Consider the following 23836-nt stretch of genomic DNA (forward strand, 5'->3'; position numbering starts at 1 on the left):
CTATGTAGGGGTTGTTGTGCTGTGTTTTGAACACAAGAGGCCTGGGGCTGTGGCTAAGGTTTACTAGTCTGTCTCAAACTCAAACTCAGACTCTTTGACGTGGTGGTTAGTAGTCAATGTTGAAGCATACTGTATATGCATGTACCAGGAGTCAGGCTGCCCCATGTGTAGACCAGGCCAACGTTGAGCCTGCCCACTCAGCGCCAGACAGGAATGCTCCAAACTGGGACTGGGAGCAGGGCGGCCAGTTTCCCAGACGCAGAGTCGTGTCTTATACTGGTCCAGTGCCTTTGATAAGGACAGAGTTGTGTCTTATACTGGTCCAGTGCCTGTGATAGAGACAGCCTTATCATCCTCAACTGTCTCATCCCAAAGGATGGACCTGTCTTTCGGGTTGGAATACAACAATATCATGGCCAGCATCAAGGCATCATTATCACCACTTCATCTTATTCTGTGATGCCTTCCCAGCACATTTCTGGGAAACCTTTCATTCCTCTTGTCTATTAAGGAAACTTCTTTTATTCTTGACCATAAGAGTACGTCTGTATTCTCAAAGACAGGGTGAGTAGGTTTGGATCTTTTTCCATCTTTGTTATTCCTTCATTTTCAACAGCTATTGTTTTATTGCTTTTGGTATGTTTGTGATAAAAAGTTTTTGCTGAAGTACAGTACATTTTGTGTTTTGGTCTCAAGTGATAGATCTTGTGTTGTTAGTGGCTTTAGTCAGCCTGAAACATGTTTGAGGTTCTCTCAAAAATGCACTTTTGCAAAACCACACAAAATGAATTCCATAGACAACAAATTGTTTGCCTCTGAATGTCAGCATTGTGTGGTAAATGCTAATGCGCCTGCAATGTTGATGTAGAAGGAAAATGCAAATGTGTTATGTGTAACAATTCAACTTTTTCTTCTGTCCACAGTGCATTCATTGTTACAGAGTAACAATATTCTTGCATGCAAAACTTGTTGCTGAGTGGGTTTGACTATGGGTTTGCAGAGTGGGTTGGATTCTGGTTCTGCTTCTCTGTGTCTTGCTGGTGTAATGGTGTGGAATTCTCTCTCACACTCTCATGAGCACATGGGTGTTTCCGATGCCAAGTGCACTTCTCAACTGCTCGCAGGGTCTTAAATTAAAACACACATGCACCACTGCCAAGTTGTTATTCTACCCTGAGAATGACATGGATAAAACAGAGGTGTTCTTTGTTCGTGCACCTAGGCTAGCCCACCCTACACTTGGGGACATAGCCAGGAAGCCAGGGGAGTGATATACTTTTCTCCTGAAAAAAAGCCGACCTCACTTCACAGCTGAACTGCAAAAGTACAGTTTTGTATAGAACTGCTTTTTAGCATCCTTTTACCACATAGTTGTGACTTCAACATTTACTAACCAATTATAATCCAATAACAGTACAATATCTAATGCCTAAACATTATAATTCCAGACAAAATCAATAATGTTGAATGGTCACTGATCAATGAAAATTCAGATTTAGAGTTTTAATTGAACTTGATTTGCCTTTTAAACAAACAGTGTGCTTGGTCTTAACAGGTTTGCTAGACTTGGCTCATTAGTTTCCCTCACCTTTATTTGTGTGGTAATGCCATACCTCAGTAATAGATGCCCTTTATCTGACTTCCCTCTCCTTTCCACAAGGTTTCTCTGGTGTGATACCAAGGTTAATACTGGCCTCATAAATGAACTGACCTCCCACCTCTGCATATTATGCTGAGCCTTAAATCATATAATTACTATCATCTTTTTACATTATTTATCTTTCCTTTTAATAGTGGTGTTCATCTCCACAGCTAAAATTGTATGATAGACCCCTTATATGTGTGAAGTATATTGTCAAGGCCACAATCAAGTCATGGCTAAATTATGTCGATACATCAGTAAAAGGTGGAACAGAGTGAAATCAAGCAAGGGAAGTTACCGTACATGTATTCATAGTTTTAGTTTACAATGTTTACAAAACAATGACATATTTGACATGTATTTACTTTCAATATAGTAGGATACAGTATGTGAAATATAGAACAAATATAGAACTTCCATACAGAGATATTGAAACTGCATACCAAATTAATGCACAGTGCAGATGGATAAATCCATGGATCCTTATTGCAGCACATATTTTATGCCAACATTACTTCTACTGTTGACATTTTCAGCATTTCATTATGTATCCACATCTGTGTATTAAGGAGGCCACCAGTCCAGCTGATGGATTAGTTCCCCTGGAATTTAGGACTGGGCCCAGCAGCATGTATGTCACATAATGAGAACAGGTGACATTGTAAAACTTTATGTAGACCATTCTATAGCTGGCCTATTCTATAATACTGTAGATCCTCTTATGTTAACTATTTCTTTGCTTGGTTCGCTTGGTTCATTTGTGCTAAACTGAGAAGTTTTACTTTGTGCTAAATTTGTAATGTGAGATATGAGGATATGAGGTTTTGCATTCAGTGATTTTGGTTTGTCCAGCCCACACTCACTGCCTCATTGTGGTGTGGAAGTGTTCCAGTGGATTCAAACCGGGCCAATGGGCGTATGTTATGAGCATCAATTCAAATTGTACTGAATGTGGGTGGATGAACAGGATCACGAAAAATTGGAATCATGGCAAACCGAGATAGTAAATCAAACTTCCCAAACCCAATAGCGAGTCCAGCCAGTATATCAGTACAGCCTTGTGTGCCGTTCAATTTCATTTTCCATGAATTTCTCTACATAACTGGCAAAACGACCACATTGACATTTTTGCATCGTCTTTGTCCTCATCTAAAACACTTCCAATTGCCATTGAACCACTTCCCTCATATGTTTTTTTCAGTGTATAATCATAGCAAAAACAAATATAACAATATGCAATCTGGTTTGACCTGTTTAAGTCCAATGGAAACAGAATGTTCGTCCCTTTTGAGAATAGTAAGTATTGGCTGCTAAACCAATTCTTACAATGAATCAATTCATGTGGAGAATATATGTATATGTAGTGACCCTCAAAAAATTGACACTATCCACAGCACAAAACTCAGTCCCTGTGCACCGAACCTTCTTTCTTTATCCATTTAGTCTGTAAAGCTTTCCAGGCATTTAATGTAATCTACCTGTTACATGAAGCTGCTCCACAGAGATTACTGAGTCTTATGTGTTAGCTAATTGTGCCCCACAGTAAACATCAAACATGAAATCATTCTGCAGCGGCAGGATGTCATTAACTAAATGGATTAGAATAAGGCCCTGCCCTCGTGCCTCGCAGGTTTAAAAATGGAAAAATCTAAATGGGATACATCAATAAAGAATGCAGAATAAAGTTGTGAGCACTTAAGAGAAGCAGACCTAGCGTGTGTTCAAAGTGTAGAGTCACTGGATGGCAGCTAGCCAATAAATTAAGAGATAAGAAATATTCTATTGGCACACTCCAGCTGCAGCTATTTTAAATAGGGGGTTATTGATAATTGAATTGCTTTGGGGGAAAAGACAAGACAAGAATAGAAGGCTTGGATGCAGATCAATAATGAGAAATAACTCATGGATCCTGTGCTGTACAACTCAACCTATGGTTGCAATAAATAGAATACAGATACAGTAAATATTGCCACGGTTTTAGTGGTACCTTTTCCTGTCATACAATAGCCTCTGAAGTGTATCATAAACACCATACTCATTGGATTTGAGGGAGAAATCGGCGAAACCGTATCATCTTCGTCTTGACCTACCTTTGTGTTAACTTGTGACTTTGGCAATCTAAATATCTCAACATTGGTTAAGAAGCTTGGTCCTGCTGAGAATCTGCAAGCTGTGAGCAGGAGTTTAAGTGCCCATTTGCAAAGATCTCAGCAGACTGAAAACAGTGGGCAGTTTCAAAACCCCAGTGACTGCAGTAGAAACTGTAAAATGGCAATGCAAGGAGAGTGGATTACATTGTGCTGTAAGCCCTCAAAATTAACTCCACTGTTAAACCGGCTTGCTGTCATAATGGTCATGTGAAATGCGAAATAAATTAAATAAATGTCTGTAAATATTAAATGAACACATTTGCTTCCAGGTGCTATGCTGAAGGGGACTGAGCTTGGACAGAATGGCAACGCCTCAGAGTTCCAGACATAGCAGTCTGTCCTCTTCTACTCCAAAGAGGTAAGCAGAGAGACATCCTCCCTGGATCCTCCCATCCTTTTGCTCTACTTGTCTCCACATTTTTGCTTTAGGGGCATATGTCTGTGGACTCATGCTATGTATATGCTTGACTTGTAGATGGACTAGTATTTGTATTCTTGTGGTAAAACTGGTACAGGAAGGTTCTAACACCATTAAGACCATGGTCTCCCAAGGAGCATAAAACAAATAAAGACTTTGGACTAAATAACTTGAAAATGTCTGCTAAATTAATAACTGTACAGTGAATTCTCTAATTCTTTGTTAGTGTGTAGAAAAAACATGGCAGCCCTACATTTCTTTCTTGGACGTAAAGCTTAGCCATGGAGCAGTATGCTGTTGGGGGAGGTTGTGAGGCTCAGTGTCCTGTGACGTCACTCGCTGTCTGTCCCTGTGTGCTGAAGAGGTCACACATCATACGCCAGCACCACACTTTGGTGGGCCATATCATATGGTGTCAGCACGCCTAACGCCGCTTTCACTGTAATTATGGTACAAACACACAAACACACAAACACACACACACACACACACACACACACACACACACACACACACACACACATACATACATACTGCAAATGTGCTCTACTTAAAGAAAATTACCCCAGATATTCACTTCACTTGTTTATCTGGCTTGCTGTTTTCTCTCTCGTTTTCAGCGTGAAGCATTGATGTGGGGGTTGGTGGGTGTCTGGCTGCTGAGTGCTGTATTTGCGTTCCATACATCCTTGATGTTTGGACACGTATCTCGTCTGTTTTTGTAGTCTGTGTTTTATAAGGCTGGTGAGCAGTGTAAGCACTCTGTGGTCGTAGTTCAGTGCTATTTACAGAACGGTGTGTGCTTTCTCATTGTGTGTACTGGGGCAAAGGAGGTTTAAATATATATGCATCTGTGTGGAGTGGGTTTTGTAGAAGCACAGAAGAGCAATTATGTCTGCTCTTGGCGTAGCAAACATCTGGAAGTCAGATGTTGATTGGTTCCATAAGACCCCGGTCACATTGCTCTTTTTTTCGAGGGATCTTGAAGCAGTGTCGGTCTGCTGTGTGTAATCCTGCTTTAAGTTGATCTGTTAGGGGTGTGACAGCCATAATCATATCCTCCTCCCATTTATTAAAAAGCCAGGGATGGGGCCACACCCTTCATCATGAATGCTCGCTCTATGTAAACAGTAACTTAATTCTGAGAACTAGTCGCTTTGTTGTGCTTTGAAGCAGACCACCTGGTTGTTAGTAGTTAAAAATTACAGAATTCTTTCCTCTGTTAGTATCTTTGAAAGTATAAGTACCCACAGAGGAAAGGTGAACTTCTACATTTTTAAACAGAAGGGCTTATTTATTTTTTTTCTTGATAAGTTCTGGGAATAATCATATTTTCAAAAAGCCACGTGGCAAAAGTTTAAATATAAAATGCATTACATGAGACCTGAATATTTGAAGTTTTGAATGCTGGAATAATGACGGTTTATATTAATTTGATCACGGAACAAGAGTAATTCTAGACAGTTTTGTGCACTACCCATTATTGTTTCTTTTGATTGTTACGTAAGCCAGCGCTCAGATGCGGATGGCACGGCTCACTGCACTATTGGGCGTCAGGTGGAAGCACTGTATCCTGTGTGTAGCCTGGCCCTGATGTGCTCTTGGGCTCGGCGTTCACTCATTCATTTTAATGTTCAGATGAGTCACGCTCAAACACCTTCAGGGGGTGCTGCGCTTGCTGTAGTACACCCCACCCCACCCACAATGGCATATATTCACACAGACACACACACACACACACACACACACACACACACACCCCTAAAGAACAATTAGTGTTCTCCACCCAGGCATCTCAGTGGCACACTTCAGTCCCGACAGGTGTTCCTCTTCCTGCTCTGTCACCGATTCCATCTGTTTACCTTCCTTTTCTTTCCGTCACGCTGCCTAACTCGCTCAATATGACGTCTGCACAACTTTCTCCTGCTAGTGCCATTAGTGGTGAACCACTGATAGCTTTTCCAGTTTCAGGCTCTATTTTCCACATTCTACATATTTACCTCATCTGGGTGGCGTGACCGTGACCCACAGTCCACATGCAGTAGAAAGAGCCCAGAGAGCAGAATGTGGATGGCAGTCATTGTGATATATTAGTTGCAGTCATTGTGATATGTTAACGGCAGTCATTGTGATATGTTAACGGCAGTCATTGTGATATGTTAATGGCAGTCATTGTGATATATGAATGGAATGGAGAAAAGTTGCATCCTTCTTGAATGAGGATAAAGATGAGGATGATGTAATCACTCTGGGTTTAGTTTACATGTTTTACCATATTCTCTTTCTTTTTGTTGTGTTGGCTTGTCATTTCGAAAAAAAACTATTGTCTATATTTAACTATTTCTAACTTTTCAAAGATAGTTTAAAGGAAACTATTCTCACAGAGAGAGGCCCAAAAAGTGTGTTAAAAGCTGTTCTAGGAACATTCCACATCACAAGGATCTGACATCAAGATCTAAGTGGTGTAGAATGTTATATTGTGCACTGCCAGTCAGTGACAAGTACAGTTGAATTATTAATATAGTTTTTCACCACGATACATTCTTCTCATATTCCAGGAGCTTTTTTCCCTTTACAGTCTGTTTTTTTTTTTGGCACACCTAGTTCAAAACCACTTTGGAAGAATCCCCACAGTTGGTAGTGCCATAGTTTAGGACTATTACCTTAATGGAAATATATTTAAACAGCAATACAACATTCTGCAGATTCCAAATTTAGAGAGTAAAATTACTATCACTATTTTATTTTTCAGCAATTAATTGAATTTATCAATAATCATTGCACTACATATCAATAATTAAAAATAATTCATATACAATCTAACATTTAGAGTAGGCAGGAATACCACCTCAATAGTTAGCGTCTCATGATATTATTAAAACTGATTTAACCTAGATATATTTACCTGAATTATTTACAGATATAGTTTAGCGTTGTCTCTTCAGATGAGGTCCTACCTCACACACCACTGATGCTTACACATGATGGCTCCCTCAAAGCAGCTCACGATTTTTGCTTCTACCCCTGGCAGTGTGGCTCCAGTGTGCCACTTTATTCTCTGTTTGGAACCCACACCATGTCATACTCCACACATTAACATCAATTACATGGCAAATCGAAGCAGGGCACAGACGTGGTGCTTATTTTACAGCCACACCATCATGCCCCATTAACAGTGAGCCCCCCTGATGAAGATTGCCCGTGCCAGCCCAGGGAAGTGTGAGTCATGGGAGCAGCCTTGCTAGGAGGGCTCCTCTCAGACCACGCTGGATGATGGAGCTGAACACAAGACTACCCAGGTTCACAGTCAACAGGTTGCTGGCCTGCTGATGCAGTACTGTCGCCATGATACCCAGGGGATGAAAAAGAATTGGGAGAGTTGGGAGCTTGGAATACAGGAAGGAATTCTTGACATTTATTCTCACTGCATGTCAATACAAAAAGCGAAGCCATTCAGTCTTTATATCGAAGACCTGTGAAGCACCACCTTGAAGAGCCGTTTTGTAATTACAGCCCCTCTTAGTTTGCCACGAGTCAGTGATCCGACTGACCTGGAGTCTTCAGTTAGCTCTCGTATTAAAACCCTAACCTGCATTTTTCTCTCATTCAGAGCGCACTTCTTCAGCAAGTGGGCACTCATCTACTGTATGAGTTAGGTAGCTGCAAAGGTCAAGGGTGTGAAGGGAAGATTGACGAGTGAGGTCAGTTTAAAGCAGGAGCCTCATAACCAGATAAAAGGTAGAGGTAGACATATCTTTAGAGGTTAGTGGCCACTGCTGATTGCGTTGCCAATCATTGGACTGGGGGCCTGGCTTTATGAAAGGTTAATGATCTCAATTTGGATTGGCTCTTACCTCCCAGTGAAGGATGCTTGTGTGTGTGTGAGAAGCAGAGAGCTGGATGCCCAGGGGCTCTTTCTCTCCTCCCATCCGTTGTGTTCTCCCGGGACCAGTCCAGTGTGTGAATGGAACTCATGGCCACTCCAGCAGTGTGTGGAGGAGTGTCTGCTGTCCTCCGTGGGTCTAGAGTGTTATTTAGTGGCACAGGCAGAGGGGAGGGAGGTGCGGAGGCTACGTCCTCACAACACTGCAATAACTAGGCCAATGCAGACTGACCCCATCCACAGTCAGATATGTAAATATTTAGCATTTCCTGCAATGAAGTGTAGGCCATTTCACCCAGCCATGAAACAAACCAATTATCATGTTGTTTTTCTGAAGCGCTGTTATTCTTTCCACGCATATATGGCTGGAGAGTATTTCAGAACTAACTCCAAAAGAGTTTATCATTGTGTGATGAGAGGGTCACCAAATAAACACTTATTTTGCAAAGATATTAAAGGATATTAAACATAGTTACATTTCCACAATACTGACAGATGCATACACAAAAGAAGAATAAATAACATTTATATATCAGGCAAGACCTAAAGGTAAATATTGTCTAAAAAAATGTTGGACTGGTCAGCCTTTATCACCTACGTCAATTGCCCTTCCTGTCATCAGAACCAACGTGATGGTTTTATTTTTACAAAATGCAGAAATGACAAATAGAGCTACAACTTAACAGCCGGAGGGACACAAATGTACATGTTTTTATCATTTTAATTTGGCTCCCCTGCTAAAAAGCCATGGGGGTGCAACAGCTGTGTTTGGGAAACAAATGACAACCAATTAAGGCATGTGACCTCTGCCACTCTCTCTTAGCTGGGCTGCCCCAGTCATTACTCTTCATCCAGCGAGGGGTGGGTGGCGGTCCCCTCTGATGGCTGCTGGAAAAGGCAACCCAGTGGTTCCCCCGCCCCCACCTCCTCCAGCACTGCTGCAGTGTGTGGTGTGTGTCCCTGACCTGTGGGGGACAGGCCATTAGAATGACGTCGCTAAAGGGACCGACGAGCTCTCCACAGCTAATTGGGCCCCACACTTGTGAGGAATATCAGTTCTGTTCTTCTGACGCTCTCATGGCTCACAATTTCACCAGATCTGCGTGGCTTCCTCTCAGCCCGGCAGCCTAACTCTAAATTATGTGTTGTGTGGTTGTACCTATTCATGTTCTCTATTCACAAAGGATTTTATTTTGTCATGTATAATTACGTTGTGACATTAGAGATGCTAGGTACATTGGTAAACATGGTAGGTTACATACTGTATATTGGACTTGTTTTCCCATAAAGGAGATGCAGCATTTTTTACCAGGGAAAACATTTGTTTCCCACTGATTTACTACCCTACTGAATGGCACAATAACAATCTTTCTGAAGTTTTGTTTACCAACCTGCAAGAGAGTAATTACATTTGTAGCTTGAAATATGTATTTTTTATTATTTTATTATGTATTTATTTTATTAAACTTCTAAGATATTACACCAAAGTGCCTTAACATCCCCTCTGACTCAATGTTTCCAGGAAATATATGACATGCTGTAATAGTATATGACAGGTGTATGCTCTCAAAAGGTCATGTTCATTTACACAAAGGCCACATTGCACTTTAGCAGAGCAGAGGAGAATTACATGGATGTTGTCTATTACCATTACGATTTTTGTGTCACACTGAACACGCTGTTAAACCTCTGAAAATTAGAATGAAGGTGTATTTAAATTCCACAGCCGGTTATTGCACTAGTGTATGCTAGCAGACAGAGACCTGGCCAAGCTCCATACTTATCAGTGAAGCGGCACTGTCAGACAAGTGCACCCATTCGATGCAGTGTGTGGGTGGTAAGCAAAGATGACATATGGCTATTAGTTGACGAGAGGAGAGGGAGCCTGCGTTATTGGAGGGCCGTCCTTCCGTTTGCTCAGGGTTAGGGGTGTTTCAGAGGCAATAGATCTTCCTCCCCTGTGTCTGTAATGGTGTGTTAGTCCCACTGATCTCCCAGGGGGGTGTGGGAATCCCCCCTTTAAGTCCCACTTATTAAGCTCCAGCATTGCAGAGTTTTTTTTTTGCTGCCTTCCATCGGTGGCTAATGCCTCTCTCATGATGAACAGCCATGGCTTTGATCAAGGCTTCATCGATTGGCCTGAGCCTTTATTGAGAGGGCTCCTCTTTAATAACAAGATCTTAACTCCTTTCTCATGCCTCACATTAGTGATGCTAGGACATTTATCTGGAGGTGGGCTTTCTTATGGCTTTTTGCATTGCTTTGTAATGTTTCTCTCACAGCAGAAATGTGAGACATGCTCAGGAACTTTTACTTTACTTTAGCTAATAACCTTGGTCAATAGTATGTCCCTGTTTGCAGAAGCACTGGAAACTGTCTTTTTGGGGAGACACTTGCAAATTGTGTGTATGTGTGTGTGTGTGTGTGTGTGCATACAGCAGGATGCATGCCATTCAGGTGGACTCCGTGCAGCGCTGGATGGAGGACCTGCGGCACATGACCGAGGTGGAGTGCATGTGTGTGCTCCAGTCCAAGCCTATTGGCGTAGAGGAGGATGGCGGACAGGGGGAGCTCATCGTCTCCGGGGCCACGGGCGGCGGAGGAGACCATGTCACCCGCAACAACCTGCAGACGCTCCTGAAGCGGGCTCTGGTGGTGAGCACGGAGCTGGGCAAGATGTTCCAGCGGCTGGAGAAGGGCAGATGGCAGCGCGTGCACAGCACTGCGGTTCGCACCAACTGCCACGTGCGCTCGCTCGTGCACGAGTACGGTGCCACACGGACCACCCCGCCCGAGATGCAGAAGGTGAGAGATTCCGAAGGAAAGGAGTGCATTGGGCTGTGCAGCCATTCAAGTCCCTGTGCCTTTGTCTAGACACCCAAGCATGATAGGCAGCAGAAACAAACACCTCTTTTCTTCTGCCTACACTTGGTGAGTGACCACTTGTCACCAGTGCTAAAATCTTCACTTTTGTTCTTTTTTTCTTCTCTGTCGATTTCAATAATGCTTTAATTTTAGTTTTTAAATACTGTTCTTAAATATTGGCACATGTAGCCTCCTGAACATTAATGACAAAAGTAACAACAACAACAACAACAATATGTACTGTATTCGTATATCAGCATATAGCACCCTGTAGCAACCGATAATGTAACAACGACCAATAACGTAATAACGGCCATTATTACACGGCTCTTCTTAATGCTGTAGAATGCTCCATTCACTTGAATGGGGCTTCCCAACGTTCTGCGGTCCGTTATTAACCGATAGCAGACCGTTGCTATGCAATAATGACCACTGTCAAGGAAAGTGGCCTTTTTGCCTCTGATTCACGTCTTTCGTAGCATTCCGCTAGTAGTCCGGTAACTTATCAATGGAGTTTCAGCGGACTGTTGAGCAGCTGTGTTCTAAAGAATGTTTGTTAAATGTTTACATTTACGTATTGTCGGGAAAATAAGCCCATTCAGGCCGCGTCGGGTGCTGTTCGCCCTGTCGGGGCTTATTTTCCCGACAATGATCTGCGTTCTATACATTATCCCTTAAATAATTAAATAATAAAACAATAATAATTAATAAAACGTAATAATTAAAATGTAATAAAACCAATAACGTAATAAACTGCCAATATTCTAATAAAGTTGCTGAGCCAATAACGTAATAACTTTTGGCCAATAACGTTATAACTTATTACGTTATTGGCCGGTTGTTACGTTATTGGCCTTGCATTTAAAAAAACCTTTGAAAATGTAATAACTGAGCCAATAATGTAATAACTGAGGTATCACTTCATTTTTTCTTCAATATCTGGACAGAAAGTGTCCCACTTAGCCTTAATATTGCATCTTGCAACAGATGCTTAAATATCCGACCTTACAGATACCCCTCCACCCTCAACCCCCCCTCAACAGGAGGCCTTACAGGAGCAATTAAGAGTCATTTTGGATTAATATGTCACTCTTAGGGTTCTGTTATAGTACTCTGTGTATCCAACTCTGTGACCATGCAGGTGCTTTGATGGAGTCTTTCTAAGTTCTACATTGCAGTTTTCATTATGGTATTGCAATCCACTGCCGGAACGCTAGGGGTTGCGGGAATTATCTGACCGTCTCCATTGGTCTCAGTCGCCTCGACTGGTAAAATTTTTTGGAGGCACACGTCGGGCTACCATAAGGGGAGCTTTACTTTTACTCTAGGATTCTCGAATCAGCCAAAACTGTGCTAGGGCCAGTCTGATCTACAGAGCGCTTTAAATTGCTTGCAGATTCGGTTTAAAATTGAATAACTGAGCCAATAATGTAATAATATATAAATATGACTGCAGCCCCCTCATTCAATAATATCATATCATACTGTTTTCATTATATATTATATAAAAGCAAAACGTTTGTCAGATGCATATGATCTAGATGCTGCTCCTTAACTGATTTAATGCACTCATTCATCCACATATGCACAACCATGCGGCTCTTGAATTAAAGAAATCTGTAAATTCCATAAAGGTATTGCAGTAATCTTATGTGCTGATGTGTCTGTGTTTTTGTGTAGTTCGCTCATAAAAAATACGTGTAGTGGATGGCATAGTCACATAAACACATGTCATTACCACTAGCCCTATGTACTGAGCACCTCTTTCTTTCTTAGGGTTAGCCTATTTTTAACAGCTATCTGCTCATTTGGGTCTTTAGTCATTACAATTCTTACAGATATTGTTGTATAAATAGACAGTTGCTCATAATCGTGTATGTATGTAACATGTAATAATGTCTCTGTGAGGTTCTTGCATTGTCTAAAGAATAAAAAAAAAAATCATGGAAAAACTTTTTCAATTCAACCTAATTCAAACAGAACTCTTTTACTGAAAGCTAAATAACTCTGAACAATTCTGAACAAACTCTTAACTCTTAAACTGTCATATTTTCTCAGTGGAACTGAGGCTGGAGGCAATGCTCAATTTCAAATGAAAAGTTACTAATTTATTTAATTATATAAATAATACATTTAACATAAAATGTACTACTACTTTTTCCAGGATAAGTCCCTAATTTTGAACTGCCCGAAGGCTACATGCCTTAGAAGAATCCATGCCCTCATCCAGCAGCTGTCCTTACTAAACAAATCTCTTAGACACATGCTAAGGCCACTGTTGCGTCCAGCGGCCTTGTAGAGCTTCATAATGCTGATTGAAAAGTCATTGTCTTTATCCAGGTGAAGGCTCTCATCAAGTGATTCTCTTACATACAGACAGGGGTGGAATGGGATACATAGCTCACGGAATAAATGTGAAACTTGGTTGAATGTCCCAAGCATGGACATATCTTGTTTTAGAGAGAATTCTATAATTCATGTTAAAATTTAATTTGGCAAGTATTGAGTTCCCGGCTCATTGCCAGCATCCACAATGTCAACCAAAGGAGACAGAGAGCTCGGTGGCTCTCTTCAATGAAGCTTTGATTGGTGAAGAACCAAGGCAACAGTGGTGGTATGCAGAGTCTCTCCCATACCAGCTGCTGAAGCTTGAAACTTCTTCAGAGTAGTCATAGGTGTCTTGGTGGCCTCTCTTACTAGTTTCCTTCTTGCATGGTCACTCAGTTTGTAAGGACGGCCTGATCTAGGCAGATTTACACATGTGCCATATTCCTTCCATTTCTTGATGATGGATTGAACAGAATTTCAGGGGATGTTAAGTGCCTTGGACATTTTTTTGTATCCTTCCCCTGACCTATACTTTTCAATAACCTTTTCTCTGAGTTTCTTAGGGTGATCTGTGGTCTTCATGTTGTAACAGTAGCCAGGAATACTGATTACTGAATACTGACCAGTGAATAGACCTTCCAGACACAGGTGTCGTTATACTACAATCACTTGAGACACATTTACTGCACACTGATCCCCATATCACTAATTGTGAGACTTCTAGCACCAATTGGCTGGACCTCTGTTGAATTAGGTCAGTCTATATAAAGGGGGTGATAAAGGGGGTGAATACTTATGCAATCACTTATTTTCATTACATATTTGTATTTAATTTACATAACTGTGTAGAAAGATATTTTCACTTTGACATTAAAGAGAGCTATTTTGTGAATTTTTTTGTCCAAAAAGCCAACTTATATTGACCATGACTGATTTATAAAAGCCATAAAAGGGTAAAACATCCAAGGGGGTGAATACTTACGCAAGGTACTGTAATCCTCCCATGCTTCCTCAACATACTCCGAAAGGGGTGTCCCATCCATTCCATTTGGATGAAGTGTTAGGTCAGCAACTACTTTTCCACGCAATGTTTCTGCAAAGCGTAAAATTCCAATAGTGGCCAATTGATCAGAAATAGCAGCATATCAGGCTTAGCTATCACAATTTAATTATTTAATCGACACTGCTATCTAGTGGATAAAATATTCAACAGCTGAAGTAAGACTGAAATAAAACTAGCCTACTTGGGTATAAACCTCACAGCTGTCTTATTACAACAGATATTTCTGCGCAGCGATACAGAACAAATTATATTTATACCAAACAATATCTAGAGCATTATGTGCAACCGCAACAATATCTACTGAGATACAGTATATAGCTATGCCTACTATAATGTAAATTATGCTAGCAATTTTACAGTTAGACTAGCTATTTGTTTGTTAACTTTAACTATGCTCTCTCAATGTATATCTCTTCCCCTTATTATATAGGAATATACATAGGAAAACTAGAATGTATGAACAGGGACTCCAACATGTTAGAAGTATGGGCATTTGCAGAACTTTTTCAGTCACATAGCTTAGCCACTTGACATGACTTTACTATTCCATTGCCATCTACTGGTCAAATATAGGTGCTGCTGCAAAAGAAGCGTTTCTTCGAGAAAATTTAAGGATTTTACGAGTTTAGGTACATGTGTGCTGTTAAATTATTTGAGTATTTAATTATCGTTTATACACATTGATGGATACAATAAATAAATAAATACAAATTCAAACAAGACAGCAATAACAGGGTGTGTGTGTGTGTGTGAGAGTATGTGTGTTTGTGCTAGCCTGGGTGAACCCACCCGAATCTGCAAGCAATTTAATGTCGCTTTGTAGATCAGACTGGCCCTAGCACAATTTTGGCCGATTCGAGAAACCCAGAGTAAAAGTAAAGCTCCGCTTATGGCAGCCTGGCGTGTGCCTCCAAAAAATGTTACCAGTCGAGGCGACTGAGACCAATGGAGACGGTTAGATAATTCCCGCAACCCCTAGCGTTCCCCTAAAGTTATTACGTTATTGGCTCAGCAACTTTATTACATTATTGGCAGTGTATTACGTTATTGGTTTTATTACATTTAAATTATAACGTTATTGGCCGTTATTACGTTATTGGCCGTTATTACGTTATCGGTTGCTACACACCCTTTTGACTAAATGAATAAAAAACCCATTTTGAAAAAATGAGGGGGTTATCATCTGAAAGCATTCTGTCAAAGCATTCTATGGAACAGCAGTCTGAATCTGACCAACCATCAGACCACAGAGAATGAAAGGCCACATGAGCTGGAGGTAGAATGTCTATCTCCCCAATAAGGAATCGACAACAAGCATATCTTCTTGTAGTGGTGTTAGGTAGCTGTAGTTGTAGAAATGTCTCTGGCGAAAGCCAAGGTTGCAAACAGTAGTGTGTTATGTTTGCTAGTGAGGCTGCTGCTGACGATGCAGTAGTTAGAATACATCTTGCGTTGTATAAAAGAACAGAAACTTTTAATATTTACTTTTTTTGTGTGAAAATGGTTGTTTTTTTATCTTACATATTCCTATATGGTCGTAAACACTGTTGAAAGATCCAGGAAAAACAAGAGCATAACATCATCTGCAGATCATTGGCCAATAGTTCATCTGCAGATCATTAGCAGATAGTTCATCTGCAGATCATTGGCAGATAGATGCTTGTAGACCTAACCTTATAGGTTCTGTGTGTCAAATAGCATGTCGCTGCACTGAGCCCACTTTCAATCTATACCCTAAAATATATCCCTTATGTATTTCCAAAGCAATGAGAGTGTTGATACATTCATATGTTATAGTGCTGTTACACTGTTGCAAAAGCTAGGCAATATAAATTCATGAATTGAATGAAATTCATTTTAATTCAGTATGTATGATTCATTGATGCTGTTTCTGGTCTGTTCCTTATTTTTGTGCTGTCTTAACCGGACAGTCTTGTGAGGGGAAAAATATGATAATATTGTATTATGGAAATAGCCACATAATGTTCTTTGGAACAGAAAAAATGTCTATCAGTATTTTGTAGCCCTGAATGCCCATTTCCTAGCTTTGAAGAGGAGTGTAAACGTGTCCAAGCACGAGGACTCTGCCTCGGGGCCATGTCAGGGTGGCAGCTAGATGAGAGGAAACGTGTGTTACTTCTCCCCAAATGAGTTGGTCAGGATCCACCGCCGCCGCTGCTGCTGCATAATCTCCAAGGAACACAGCAGTGCAGGCCTGTCAGGATTCATAAGAGCCATTTACACTGAAACCAGAGGAATAATGCATTTCATCCATTTGATTTTCTGTGTGCGTGTTTCATGTGCGTCAACATAAGTGTGGCGGCATGTTTCACTGAATTGCGTGATCTCATGCGGTTATGGGTCAGAGGTGCCGTCAGTGCAGGTATTACGTGAGCAATAGGATTGCCTATCTTACAAAAGTTATTTAGCTGATATTTTTCTTTGATCTTATATCTTATTTTTTTCACAGTATGAAAAGTCTTTGCTGGAGAAGTGTATGGAGCTGACCACCATTACTGAGAGGTACATTCATACTTAGTAGGTCAAAATGTCAGTGCACATCATGATGTCTCAAATGAGTTTATTGAAAAATGTAGCTATAAACATTCTATTTTATCTTGTAATGATTGAAATTGGATGTAATATTAAGGATCAATTGTACACTTTGCAATATAAATGTGTTTATATGTGTGGTGTGTTCATTCCATGTGATATCACACTGCTAGGTGCCTCCACACTGAAGATGAATACTTTCTCAAGTCCATGAAGGAAGCCATTCATGAGATCCTCACTGATGTCAGCGATTCATTCAGCCAAATGATTGACATGGCCCTGGCCAATGAAATTCAGGTGAACAAATGTCTATGGACTGTTGACGAGTGTTTCCATTTGTCAGTTGGCCACTTGCTACTCAATGTGAGGAGACCTAGACAGTAAAGCAACCACTGAATCCTCTGTTTACACAGGCCCAGGCATGTGCACCCCCAGACAGACACAAACACAAACAAACTCAATCTAACACACCATCAGTAGCACTAAACAGAGATTGTGATGTCTGAACTTCCCACTGAGCAAATGTCCTTGGGTTTGTTTTGTGTCAGATTCTGATCAGGCAGATCGAGGCTTCAGATAATGTTTACACCATTGGCAGTGCCATCAGCAACCTGCTGTCTCTCACGCAGGATGGCCCGCAGCTCTGCAGCATCATTGCCAAGGTGAGTGATTAGTCTGATCCTTGTCTCATGTTTCATTTGTGTAGTGTGATCTCAAAAGCCAGATGTGTTCTGTTTATTCTCAGAGAAAGATAAATCCAACCAGTAAGAGAAGGGAGCTGTAGCACTGTCAGACACACTGACTCCAAGAACTCCTCTCAGTAGATCCTTTACACTCAGCACAATCTGTGGGTTATACATTAGAAGTTTCTAGCCAACCCAGCCACACATCACACACACTCACACATGCAATGCACATGCACACACACACACGCACACGCACACGCACACGCACACGCACACGCACACACACACACACACACACACACACACACACATACACGGACGCACACACATTCAACAGCACTTGTGTGCACTTCAGACTCTTCCGCATAAGTGTCTTCCTTTGTCGCATTCCTAGACTAACACTCTCACTCTTGGCATCAGTCCTCTCCCCACTGACGTTTTACTGCTCCCCCGCCCACCTACCTGACCCGGGCTATAAATAGCCCTTCTCTTAGCTGCGTAGGAGATAAGAGAGACCCCAGCACTGGGCTCCGTGTCCCTCTGGCCATTAGCAGACCTGCGTGCAGCCAGGAGCCGGCTTGATAAGACTCTTCCTGGGTATACGATTATTCCCTCCTCCTCCCCTTCCCCCTTCCCCCTGAATGGAATAGATCAATACTGTCCGGTCCCATTAGAGTCCGGTATTGATCACTGTGACAGGCATGCCTGCGCTCAGTCAGTGGCCGGCCTGCGGTCTTGACCGCTTCAGGACTGGCAGACATTGGAGTGCCTGCCGCTGTGAAGGCCTCCACACAGCTGTGGACATCTGTTGACATCTGCATTCATTTAGCTCCTGAGGTTTACCCCTATCCCTTCTGTGTCTCGCTATCTCTCTCTCTCTCTCTCTCTCTCTCCCTATGTCTCTCTCACTTTTTTTGTCCCTCTGGGAATTGCGTAATCACATGTGTTTTAAATGGTTGCAATCCTATACGCATACTGAATCATAATATAGGACGTTGCAGAGGCATTTTCCCCCTCTCGTTCCCTTACCCATCCATTCACCTTACTCACAATGACTGCTTTTAAATGAGGTGGTTCAATTTCAATTGAATTGAATGCAATGATTTTGAGACATTTTCTCTCTTATGATTTCACATAAAAAGTAGCTGGTATACTTCTATACTGTAAAAGGTCTCTAATATTTGTGGGTGGGTTTAGTTATAAATGATTTTGTGGAACTATCTGTTAGATCTGCAAAATGAGGAAGTTCTCCACTGGCCTTAAAAGATAACTGAGTGGACAATATGTTAGAGGAGTGTGATTGTGTTTGTGTTTGTGTTTGTGTTTGTGTTTGTCCTGCTGCTTTCAGCCGGACCAAGTACAGGTAGAGGTCATGATGGAGAGCTCAACCAAGATGGTGATCTTAAACCAAGTTTGAAGTTGACAACTCCATTAATTAGATTACATGACACTGCCACAGAGGCTATGCTCTGGTCAGATTTACACAATAAATGAAAGGCCCTTCCATAAATACTGAATCTAGACAGGTTGAGGGGATTCCTTATGGTTATCCCTCTGGTATAGCAGCTTTTCGTTTGATTGATTTGTTGAGATGAAAATTGAACCCTCTGGATATGCATCATTCAACCAAGGAAGAGAGGGATTTAGCTTGAAACTAGCTACAGCAGTGTGGCACCAGATTGTAGTTGACAGACGGTTTCATTATCCTGCCTGATTGCAGAGCCTTAGTTCTTCAACTGGTCCAAAAGGCACTGGGACTCTGGAATCTGGACTATTTTTTTTTTAAATGAATGCAATTAAAAACAGTGAGTGAAAATTTTAATCTACAGCCTACACTTTAAATGTTCTGTTGTGTTATCATTTGAAGAACACAACAATTACATATATTGTGTTGTATGCAATGCTACAGCTGACATACCCCCCTTGCTTTGAATGCAGAAAATAATCAAACACATTTTTGCGTGATGACCAAAAGTAAATCTGCTCTGCAGGCCTCTTTTCAGGGTAATTGTCGTTGACGTAGTGTATCCAAAAAAGTTAATTTTGTTGAAAGAAACTAAATATTTTTCAGTTAAATAAATTGAAGTCTTTGTGACTCATAAAATTCTTTATATAGCAAAGAGCGAGGGCGGTGCTGCCACATCCGTTTGCCACAACCTATTTGGCATATTGAAACTCTGTCCACGGAGGCATTATAACCAGCTGGGAATCATTTTCTTTCTTTCTTTTCTATCTGTCTTTCTTTCGTGAGTTCTTTCTAATTCGCTTCCTTTCCTTCAGCACCTCTCTATTTTCTTTTATAAGTGTTACACATAGCACATCGGTTTCAACACAAATGCACGCACGTCCTAAATCTGTCTTTTGTAGTTGTCTTTGTTTTGGCTGTTGGAACAAGAGATTGAGCAGTCCTACTCTGCGCGTCTATTTCATGTTTGAGCAGTCTGTTTGTTTCACTCTGAATGAGGTCCTTTATTTGACCCTTCCCTGGGGTGGGAAACATTACCTCATTACCTCGTGGATGTGTCTTGGTCCCCGCCACGCTCTCCATTTGCAACACACTGCGCAACACAAGGAGGGGAACCCGTCTATAACCCACAAACACATACAGAGAGAGAGAGAGAGGGAGAGAGGGAAGAATCCATTTTGAGCAGTGATTGAACTGGTGTGTGAAGCTGAGTGACTGAGGCTGAGGGTGTGGGAGGGAGGATGCACTGGTGTGTGGGGAGGAGGGGGCTGGATGTGTGTGTGTGTGTGTTTCGGGAGGAGGGAGCTGGATCTGTGTGTGTGTTTGTGTGTGTGTGTGTGTGTGTGTGTGTGTGTGTGTTTGTGTGTATGTGTGTGTGTGTGTGTGTGTGTGTGTGTGTGTGTGTGTGTGTGTGTGTGTGTGTGGGGAGGAGGGGGCTGGATGTGTGTGTGGGGAGGATGGAGCTGGATGTGTGTGTATGCTCATGGAGTGAAGAGTAGGCAGTAGTCAGGTGTAGTGGCAGATGAGCCACTCCAGAGTGACGGTGCGTGGCCTTATCAGGAAAGAAACCAGTGTCAACCCAGATAATGGGGCTGATTGGGATAATGGCCATAGTTACCTGGTCTCATAGGTAATTCTTATTTCTATTTTGCGTGCGTAATTTGCTCAGCAAATGTGGAGCGGAGGATCTTGGTAAACATTTTTTTCCCGTACTACCACAGTGTGTTTGTTGTCCACTGATGTTTTGATGCTTTTCCTAAAGTGATCAACAAATAAATCCATGACGTGGGCATGGCTAATAATTGTGTCTTTGAAATAATCCAATAATATTTTCTTTGGATAGGATCAGACTACACTAAATTAGACAGCAAAACAGAGACTGTGTCTCTCATAAATACAGAAGACAGTATTGAATGTGTGTGTGTGTGTGTGTGTGTGTGTGTGTGTGTGTGTGTGTGTGTGTGTGTGTGTGTGTGCATGTGTGTTGACAGGAAGGAGCTGTGGTGGTCCTTTTTAAGATCTGCAGGCAGGACTGCTTTAGCAGCCTCTATGCTCAAGCGCTCCGAACAGTGGCCTCCATCTGCTGTGTGGAGGAAGGCATCAACCAGCTGGAGAAGGTGCAGTATAACACACACACACACACACACACACACACACACACACACACACACACACACACACACACACACACACACACACACACACACACACACACACACACACACACACACACACACACACACACACACACACACACACACACACACAATTACAACAGGTCAGACTGCCATTGTTTGGTCCAGACAGCAGTGTTTACACATGATAGCCATGATGCAGGTGAAGCCAGACTAAGGCGCTCCCTCTGTGGTCCTGACACAACAGTGGGGTTTATTTTCACAGCTGAAAACATGCTAACAGTGGGAAAGGGCTGGAATGTCAGTGTTTGAAAAATACTTCTGGATTAGGGGCTGAAAGATCTGCTGGACAAAGGAAGATTGTTTCTCAGTCCTCTCAGTCACACACACACACACACACACACACACACACACACACACACACACACACACACACACACACACACACACATATTCTCTCTCTGTCTCTCTCTCTTACTACTATTCTGAATCATACTTGTTATGAATCAAACTAGTTCCAGTGATTGGTTAATTACTGATGTGTGAAAGGGTTCACAGAGGTTTGCTTTGTAAGCAACAGATTTACCACAATTCACACACAAATAATTCCATAAGAAAGCAGCGCACCACTATGAGCTCTTCCCAACTCACTAGTGGTTGTTGTTGCACAACAGCTGCAAGTGCCAGGAGAGGAGCAGCCAGGTGTAACATACGAGAGCTGGATAATGATCTGTGCCAGTTTGGAGACAGAGCCTCAAGAGGGACTGGCACAGAAACTTCTGAGCTTCAGTGAGACACGCTCTAAGCTTCAGTTACTCGTCACTGTCATCAGAAATGACACCAGGTCTCCTACACATTCTATGTATTCTGTATTATCTATAAGGTGATGTGTATTGGATTTATATGTTGTCGCTAGCCCGCCCTGTCTCTCATCTTTTGCCACCATATCTTCCTAAGAATATACAGGTTGATGCTTGATGGCATGGTATGGGTATGCCATCAGCAATAGAAACTGAATGAATGTAAAAGCGGACAATGAGAGTGGACAAGTTTAAGACGATGTCCAGGGAGTTCATCTAAGTTCAGTGTATTTCCATAAGAAAAGGAGAGAGAGAGAGAGGGAGGGTGAGGTGGAAACACTCACTTGCGTCACTACCGATCAACTCCATCTTTTCAGATCTGCCAGCCAGCTGACGTACTGAAAGCCACTGACAAATTTAATTCAGTGAGTAGTCCAGACCTGTCCACTTCTTTATCGAGATTCATCTTGTCCAGGTATTCAAGTGTAAACGTTTTTTATCATTTCAAAATACTATACTCTTCAGTAACACAAAGAACAATACTCGTTTATAAATAAACTTTGAAGGTGCGGTTATCAATGTGTGAATGCAGATATGACAAAACAATAATTTAGACTTGCTTAATAACGGTCTTCTTCGACTTCTATAGCCATGATAGCCGTTATTTAATTTTAAGTAAGTAAATACTCATAGTTCAGTTAGACAACAAGGTTTTACATGATCATTAATATATATGATTAAACTGCAGCACCGATCATTTCTCTAATGCGCCTAAGACAGGGTATACTCATCACAGAGGCTACCAACTTGTGTTAGTATCACTTCTCACCCTTTCTCCTGAGCTGGGTGCAGTTTTTTAGTAAGAAATGCTAACAGGAGTAGGTGCTAACATGAGTAGTTTTTGCTTACAATTTTAAGAAACAAATGGTGACATATTACAACATGTTCCTGTGATATAGCAGTTGTAATTTATACAGAACCATCAAAGGAAGGTAGTGAATTCCTAGTTGATATTTTCACTTGCTCAATGTAGTCACTCAAAAACTATTTTGTTAATAAACAATCTATGTTAGATTTATGCAAGCTCTCAAGCCACTGCCACAGAGATCGTGATCATACACAGTGAATACCTGCAGTTAGAGCAGGAGCGCGAGCCTGCGGTGGTAATATTTATGTTACATTGCCCTCGTGTGGACAGTTAATGCCCTCTGCTGTACATGGGGCAGAAACCCCAAGACTGGCAGTGTTGAAAGTGATGAGTTTGCAAATATTCACACTTGCAAATTATGCACAGACACACACATTTTTTTTTTTTCAAGAAAATGTTCTACAGGGCTGGACTGAGAAAAGTCAGACTTTAGAAATAGTTTAGAAATACATTTTAAAAGCACTTCCTGCAGCAAATTCTGCAATAAAATTGGCTTTTATTGGAAGGCCTCTGTCTTCCTTAAATATATTACAAAGCAAATAAAGACAGTTGATGTTTGCCCCTGAGGTGATGCACAACCCTTTCAGCTGCACCGAAAAATACAAGCAAGGTGCCTGCTAGGAGATAGGAGAGCGAGAGAGAGGGGTGGGGTGGCAAACACAGCTTAATATGGTAGATGTTCTTACTCTATTGGTTCAAATTAGCTTTTGAAGCTGCGCAGTATTAGCTCCAACTCCAACGAGGACACACATGAGATTCTTCACAGCAGGGCACCTGCTCTGATTTGACAGGTACAAGTGACTGATCTTCCATTGTGGGCCTGTTTGTGTGTGTGTGTGTTTGTGTGAGAGAGCAGGTGGACGGGATCCTGTGCCTGGCAGACATCCTGACAGACGAGTCGTGTGCCGAGGCGGCGCGGG

At 41.7% G+C, this 23836-nt stretch overlaps 1 protein-coding gene across 1 annotated transcript in view; it reads left to right on the top strand.

Annotated features, from left to right (window-relative positions):
* The first annotated feature begins 408 nt into the window (after nucleotides 1-408).
* The window catches only part of insc (INSC spindle orientation adaptor protein), a 33980-nt gene continuing 10552 nt past the window's right edge, over nucleotides 409-23836 (top strand). Inside the window, exons 1-8 of the mRNA XM_080842848.1 lie at nucleotides 409-564; nucleotides 4062-4150; nucleotides 10532-10898; nucleotides 16820-16872; nucleotides 17076-17199; nucleotides 17451-17564; nucleotides 21045-21170; nucleotides 23773-23836. The exon at nucleotides 23773-23836 is cut by the window's right edge and continues 108 nt beyond it. Coding sequence (XP_080698974.1) covers nucleotides 4095-4150; nucleotides 10532-10898; nucleotides 16820-16872; nucleotides 17076-17199; nucleotides 17451-17564; nucleotides 21045-21170; nucleotides 23773-23836 — 904 coding nt within the window. The 5' untranslated portion in view covers nucleotides 409-564; nucleotides 4062-4094. The remainder of the gene's footprint in view (nucleotides 565-4061; nucleotides 4151-10531; nucleotides 10899-16819; nucleotides 16873-17075; nucleotides 17200-17450; nucleotides 17565-21044; nucleotides 21171-23772) is intronic.

The sequence above is a fragment of the Sprattus sprattus genome (genome assembly GCF_963457725.1).
Source record: "Sprattus sprattus genome assembly, chromosome: 7".
Lineage (NCBI taxonomy): Eukaryota > Metazoa > Chordata > Actinopteri > Clupeiformes > Clupeidae > Sprattus > Sprattus sprattus.